Source organism: Caloenas nicobarica, chromosome 5 (genome assembly GCF_036013445.1).
Source record: "Caloenas nicobarica isolate bCalNic1 chromosome 5, bCalNic1.hap1, whole genome shotgun sequence".
Taxonomy (NCBI): Eukaryota; Metazoa; Chordata; class Aves; order Columbiformes; family Columbidae; genus Caloenas; species Caloenas nicobarica.
In genome coordinates this window covers 25164131-25171668 of record NC_088249.1, presented here as the reverse complement: position 1 = coordinate 25171668, position 7538 = coordinate 25164131, and the positions used below count along the sequence as shown (strand labels likewise).

General features: G+C 37.7%; 1 protein-coding gene across 5 annotated transcripts in view; it reads left to right on the top strand.

Annotated features, from left to right (window-relative positions):
* The window catches only part of MIA2 (MIA SH3 domain ER export factor 2), a 37307-nt gene that overhangs the window by 10850 nt on the left and 18919 nt on the right, over positions 1 to 7538 (top strand). For 3 of the 5 annotated variants that reach the window (XM_065635296.1, XM_065635298.1, XM_065635300.1), the window contains 7 exons: positions 1236 to 1367; positions 3310 to 3331; positions 3451 to 3539; positions 3937 to 4008; positions 4734 to 4844; positions 5176 to 5247; positions 5667 to 5771. In XM_065635296.1, the coding sequence (XP_065491368.1) occupies positions 1236 to 1367; positions 3310 to 3331; positions 3451 to 3539; positions 3937 to 4008; positions 4734 to 4844; positions 5176 to 5247; positions 5667 to 5771 (603 nt within the window). Of the gene's footprint in view, positions 1 to 169; positions 337 to 1235; positions 1368 to 3309; positions 3332 to 3450; positions 3540 to 3936; positions 4009 to 4733; positions 4845 to 5175; positions 5248 to 5666; positions 5772 to 7538 lie in introns of those variants that run through there. The other 2 variants (XM_065635301.1, XM_065635299.1) reach the window with 1 other exon arrangement.

Below are 7538 nucleotides of genomic sequence, written 5' to 3'. Positions count from 1 at the left end.
CCGCCCGTCGTGTTGCGCCCCTGTTCATGTCGCAGTGGTACAGTCCGCCGCCCCCTTCAGGCTCCGCGGGTGCTCCCACCTGTGCTCGCGCAGTTCCCCCCTTTCCGCGGCAGCAGTGGTTTTTCCCTCCCCCGCCGCGTCAGTGGTACAGGCCGGTTGTCAAGTAGCGAGCCGGAAGGGGCCGCGCGCTGGTGGGCTCGAGCCGCCGCCGCCCGCGGTAAGATGGCTGCCGGCGGCCGCGGGGATGCGCTGGACGTCTCCGCCGCCAGCCTCTGGCTGGGCCTGCGGGACAGCGCGCAGCGCTACTGCGGGCTGGCCTTGGAAGGGGCGCGCAGGGTGAGTGCGGGACCCGCCTCCGCCCGGGGTCGGCTCTGGTCTTGTGCAGCGACGCCTCGGCGTCGGGGGAAAACGGCGCTGGCGGGGGGCTGGCGTCTGAGAGGAACGGGCTCGCGGCGGAGCGCGCGGCTGCGGCAGCGGAGCCCCGTGCGCGGCGCAGAGCCGGGCTGGGGCGGGACCGGACCGGCGGCCTGCGGGGAGCTGCGGGGCCGGGGGGATCCTGGGCAGCGGCCACTTCTTCCAGAATAAAGGTCTTAAAAAGCCAAAGCAGTGAAACGAGCGCTCCCTGATTTTATACACGCACAGCCCTCTTGGCTTGAGGCGGGGGTAGTCTGGCTGTTTTATTAAAGAAATTGAGATTAAGACTTTACTGCACAGTAACTTGTGGTAAGTGTGAGCTACGTTAAGCAGGTTCTATCTTTGAGAAAATAACGATATCCGTTTACAAGTAAAATGTAAGTGTATTTAAGTATTTAAAATGCGTTAAATCGTTGACTGTGTTCAGTATGTTTTAGTATTAATTTGGTTGAGCAGACGTTTCTACCAAACAAATTTTCTACCACTAAATCTTGAAAAATACTTATTAGTATTGATTCTTCTGACCGTGAAACGTATAGACAACTTGAAGGAGAACTTACTGTAATTGGTAGGTTCAGAAGGAAAAGTTTTCAGAGCTTTATGTAATCATTATATCTTGGAACTTTTTTTCCTTCACTTGCTAAGTCTATAGTTCAAAAACCAAACACTTCTATTAACCATTTTCTCAGAGTTTTGAAAAAAAAAAAATAGATGTACAAGCCTGTAAAAGCCCTAGAAGTAAACTAAATGAACATTTAACATCTGTTTATGTTGAAAATATTAACCTCTTTTAGTTGAAGCTTTTCTACTTTATTTTTCAGGCTGTGGCTTCGCTGCCTGAAGACATGAGACCTGGTCCTGATCTGTATGGTTTCCCGTGGGAAATAGTGATTTGTGCTGGTGTTGTTGGAACCTTCGCAGTTCTCTTGTTCCTATATAGAAGTTATCAATCTGTAAGTGTTTAGATTACATGCAGAGTGCATTAATGGTTTGAATTGAAATAATATTCTGTTCAAGATATGTTACGCTTCCGAGTTTTAAATCTGTTGTGATTGAATTTAGAATCCCTATAAAAGAGAATTTGACTAGTCTGTTTTGTCAAGACAGTAGATGTTTGGAGGTGTACCGAGTGACTTGTCGTTAGAGGAAATGCAAGGAAACTCGATGTAGTAAGGTTTCCTTTTTCCTTCTCTTTTAAATTTCCACTCCAGACTTTCAAAGTCAGCCCTTAATTTTTTTTCATGGGATACAGAGGTCTTCTCTAGAGTGTGTGTATTGGTATCTCTGTGACTATGCTGGCTATAGCCACATTAGCTCAGGTCTTTCAAAGTAATTGTAAGCAAAAGCAATTCAGAGCAATTCCCATCAAGGGAGTTATTTTAACACTCTTTGGACAGTGGCCTTGATTCTGTTTATTGGAACACTGAACCAATTTTACTGTGTACTGTTTGAGAGCACTAAGCTGATGACTGAGAAATGCAGTACTGAAACCTTTTAATGTACCAATCAGATTATATTTTTGAGGTAAGGGTTGTATTCTGTGGTGAGTAAGGATCTGAGTAATAACAGCTGCCTACCAAACTCTCCCTACTAATGAAATGGGGTCAGTGTCCATAATTCAGTAGTTTAAATTTATCCACAGTTTTTGCATACTCTTAAATAGACAAAATGTGATTTTGGTGCTCATGTATGAAGATAGGTTGCATAGTGGTTTAGTTTTTCAGATATGAGCAATTGCCTTTTTAGGGTTCTAACATCAACTTAGATCTGGAAAAATGCCACCTTATTCTGCAGCAGTGATTCAGATTGTGTGGAAGGGGATCTGTATTTGTATAAGTGAATGCAGCTATAAGTTGGGCCATTCCTTCTGTTTTCTAGCAGCATCCCTCCAGGTGGTACTTTCATACCAACATACTCTCAGCATTTCAGCTGAAATCCGTCAAGCAGTAACTCCAGTATTGTTTTCCTCCTGCACGTGTCACTAAGGCATTAGGTATCACAGAAGTTACTGATAGCTTTTTCAGTCGTTCATACTTAAAACACATAGACTGCTCTTTGAAGAATTAATGGTTACTTGCTCAAAAGTAATGGGATTTGGTTTTGGTTTTTTTGGGCTATGATGGGATAAGGTGTGCACGTTACTTTTGTCCCCTTTTTCTGTTATGGGGACTTGTGGCCATCCCATGGCTTTAAAAGAGGAGAAAACAGGGAAAATCTGAGGGGCCCATTGTATGTTAGGCATGTCATCCAGGCCCAGCCTTGAGAGGAGTGCTGTGTTGTAAAGTTTCTGCAGGTTCAGCCTCCTGTCTGGGCCATTTGTGAGAGATTCTATCCTGCAGTTTGTTAGATTTTGATTCTGGGGCACTAGATGCCACGTGGCAGCTGCTGATTTGGTGCTTCGCACTGTGTTGGCATCTGGGCAGGATGCCCATCAGGTAGTACCCTTACTGCGGCTCTAACTGTTAGCTATTGTAATGTGTGGAGTTTTATCCTCATAGTAAGGTAAATCTCAGCTGGCACCTGGAACTTCCTCCTACTACTCCTTTCATACTCTTTTGGCTGTACTTGTCCACCACCACTTCGTTTTGGCAGTCATGCTTATGTGGTGACTATACAGAGGTGTGTTATAAAAGTGATCCAGGTGAAAACGAAACTCCTTTTCCCTCTTCTTGCTGTTTGATTAGAGTGGGAGAAGGACAGGGCAAACACACAGCCATGGAATGGGTGAGAGCAGAGGATGCAATTGTGCATTTTTAATGGGAGCTTGTATTTATATTCCTTTTTAAAGTTATGTTGTTACACTGATCATGGAACACCAGCTTACAAGATTAGTTTTCAGATTTTATGCAAGAGTAATTGATCAGATATTTTCAGTATTTATTTTTTTTATTTCAGGTTAGAAGTCGACTTTATGTAGGTAAGCTTATTTTTCATACTGCTTTCTTTGGAGTATGACTTTATTTTACTTTTTTTTCTTTCTCTTTTTTTCTCCTTTTAATTATTTGGATGTTGCAACACTTAACTGTCTTTTTTTAGGAAGGGAAAAAAAGCTTGCCAATAAAATTGCTGAATTAGTTGAAGACAAATGCAAAATTCTTGAAAAACTCAGCCTTTGCAAAAAAGAGGTAATGGTCATTTATTGCTTTCAGATGTGTCACAGAAATGGACTCAACTTATCAAGTATTTAAAGTATTAAACTTATCTAAAAGTAAGATCTTTAAAACCTTTTGAAGTGATTCTTCACATGCTTTTCCCTTGTCAGTGCCTTTAAGTGCAACTAAGATATTAGCAAGTTCTGCCTTTAACTCTTAATACAATATATTTCACTGGAAGCAGCTCTTAAATGTCTTTGTTTTATGTCACTGGGATAATCTACTAGGGCTAGGGCTTTCCTGATTTCCAGCAAGATGCATTTGTGAATATTTAGGTGGTGTCTATGTTTCAGACTAGAGCACCATAAACTAATGCTATTATTTATGCAATTCTTTACACACATTCTGACATACAGGATTTCCTTTCCAGTTTGAAGATTTAGAATTGTCTCTGAAGGATGGTAATGTTATGAAAGAATCAACAGACTCATCTTTTTTTGAGGTAAAAAGATAAATGGAAATTGTTATTTCTACGATTTAAGGCAGTATTTCAGGAAAATGCTGCCCATATTAAAAAAAAAAAAAACCTCACCAAAACCCAACAACAACAACAACAAAACCCTAAACCCCCCAAACCTTAATTGTTTTAATCGAGAGCATTGTTACTTGGGTCCTGGATTACTGAAAATGACATAGAAGCAAGGAATTTAAATTAAGAGAACTTTTGGTAACAATTTCATTTAAAAATGATTGATACTAGAGAAAATGGTGTATTAGACAATATTTGTTTAAATTGTTCTTGTTTCTAGGAGAGAGGGTAGTGCATGAAGTATTTTTTCTAACATCTGAATTAATTCAAATATATTTTATAAGCTACTGGGGCACAATTGTAAACAAAAATTACCACTACATTTTTACATCCACCGAACTGAGAATACATTTGCAAAAGAGCTCCAAAAACGTTAATCAAATAACTAATGGGCTCTATAAAATTTATGTAACAAAAAAGCAAATAGATTTGTTTCGTTCTGCACCTCAGATCCTATAGAGCTAATTGTTACAGGTTTTGTTAACATGCAAGAGTCTCTAGAGTACTTTGAGATTTATCCTTGATATGGTGAAATTTATTAAATGTACTTTGTTCTCGTATTTAAAATATACTTGTTGTTTTCATATGTAATTAATGTCAAATGTTTTATGTTAACTGTTGAAACAAACTGGATTTAGGAAATGCATGAAAAACTGAGCAAATCAAACTTGGAACTCAACCAAGAACTAGAGAATCTAGAAAAAGAACTGGAAGAAGAAAAATCTAAGCAATCAGAAAATGATAACTTGGTAAGAATAAATAGAATCCTTTATTTGTTACTATGCATTTTAAAAACAAACAAACAAACCACCATAAATTATCTGTGGAGAAGACAAACTATTCTCTTTGGGTTTTGTGAAACAAAACCTGCATTTTTCCATTTTGTCTCCTCTCATACTCCTTGTAGCATATTAGAAAAAATGACACTCCTAAAGCAAAATACTCAAAAGAATAAAAGCTGTTTTTACTGATTTGGCAGTATAACCTTCTCAGTTTTGAAATTAAAATAACTTTATTAATTGCCTAGACTTTTTCAGTCAAATCTGTGGAAGAAGCTATATGACAACTAATAATTTTCAGGTGGCTGAAATTCAGAAGAGAGTGGAATCTTTAGAGAATGAAGCAAAATCTATCCAGTCACAAATTGATGAGGTATGTCCAATCTTTGTAGCTTCTGTTTTCAAATCTTTGCAATTTCTCTTCTCCATGTAGTTACTGTTTTAATTTTTTTTCACTTAAGGGTGCAGAAATAATATTCTGTGTAAACCAGAAGACTTTGTAAGGCTTAATACTTTTGTGTGACTTGATTTAGCAACTTTGAAATTCATATAGTGATTGGCATTTCTTGGGAAGTACAATTACCTTGTCTTTTCTTTGCCTTCTTACTCCACAGCGATATATAGTGTTGCAAAACTACAATCAGCAAAAACTGTTGAAATTGTAGGGAAAATGGGAGAATACATATATAGCACAGCTAGAAAACCTAAGAATAAGTCCAATAATACCATCATGACCTCACTTATATCTTCGCCTCTACTGTTGAACAACACACTTTTTTAATTTCACTATAGGCCAAGTCCACTATAAAAGTCTATCAGATTAATACAGAGAGACTCAAGACATCCGTTCAAGATGCAGTAGATGAAACCTGCCATCTCCAGGAAAGTGAGAAACAGGTAGGTCCTTCCTAGTTATCCTTAGAAATACTGTATTTTTGTATGATAGTGAGTAAATACAATTGCTCCAAGGAGCTCATCCTCAGCATGTTTATTAATACCCCTTGCGTGTTCTATTAAATGGAATGAGGAAGAGGACATGGCTTTAAAATGATTTTATATTGAATAACTGTCTAAAATACTCCTGTTTTAAAATAAATTAAATAATCAGAGATTGTTTGTGGAAACATGCTTAGATCTTGGTGAGAAAGAGACTATATGATAATGTAAGATTAATAAGAATTTTGCTGAGACCTGGAGGAAAGCAAAAAGATTTAAGCAAGTCCACATCTAGGATTCTCTACAGAGCCAGTGACAAATTACTTATGCTTGATCCAGAAAACAAAAGAAATTAAGAAATTGCCAAGTATGCAAAAGGCAGGTAAAAAAATTACTGTAGTACTGCTATAGGTAAATTCGTGGAAACTCAAGTAAGTAATACAAAAGGACAGAAAAGACAATTACTTCCCGAATTTTAGATGTTTATTTTCCTCAGTGCCGTAGCCAGATCTCGAAGAGCACTGATTATTTTAAAATGTTCAGCATATGCAATAGTTGTCCTGTACAAGAACTAGTTTTACAATGAATTTACTCTTCTTTTTTTTTTTTTTTTCCGAACAAGTATACATGCTTTCTGAACATTAAATGTTCCATGGAATGTTTTTGGTTTTTTCGGGTGGATTTTGCATTGATTGGTTGTTTTGGTTTGGGTTTTTTTTTTCTTTTTTTTTTTTTTTTTAATAGACATATGCTTATTTTCCTGAGTGACTGATCTCCTTGTTGTATGTATAGTAACCTGATAGATATCTTGCGAAGAAGGGAATACAGGCCTGTTGGGTTTTTTAGCATCTTCTAAGAAGCTGGGGAGTGCTTTAGTCCTCTCTATCAAAATATTGTGCATATCAGACTTACTGATTCAGAAAAAAACCCCAGAGGTTACTGGAAACAGAAAGCTTTCTACAAGGGGAATTTTTTGGTTCTGCGGAACTCTGTTATCAGTAAAACTTCATATTTTTCTCTAATTTTAGAAGGACTACATGTTTGTGACTACAAAAAAAAAGGAGGATAATTTTATTAGGTGTTGTGAGTGGAGAAACAGTAGATTTCAGTGTTACCACTGTGAGAATGAAGTTGCTTTAAAATTATTTTATTTCAAGAGTCTTTTTTGTCTAATCTATACATGCTTTTCGTTTGTTTCTGTGAGGAGGAAGTCTGGTGCTTTATTTCAAATGTGGCAGTATACTTCTGTAATAAATTTTGAGAAACAGTACACAAAGTTTTAATAGAGAAGGATTTTTTTTCTCCCTCTGGTAATTTCTTGGGTTCAAACAGAAATAATCCAATTATGTGTGTGTGTCTTAAAGGAATCTTACAGTACTTAGAGTAAGATAATCCTAAGTGCTGACAATTACTCTACATTTTATACGCAATCATTTTTATATCAAGCAAAACCAGGGAAAAAAAAAGAAAACCTCCTGGGATGTAATTAACTTGCCAGGTTCCTAGATGAAAATAAGGGGTTTTGCATTCCTTCCAGATAAAATAACTGGGGTATAGTAGTTCCTTAACCACATTATTTAAGATTAATTACTATACTATGTTGTTAACTGAGTTTTGTTACAGTTTTTAGTAATTTGAGAACATTTGCTTTTTAGTAGGTAAATAATCTGATAAGAGTTGATGGAACCTGGTAGGGAAAGAAGAGAAAGTATCTGCTTTGTTTTTGTA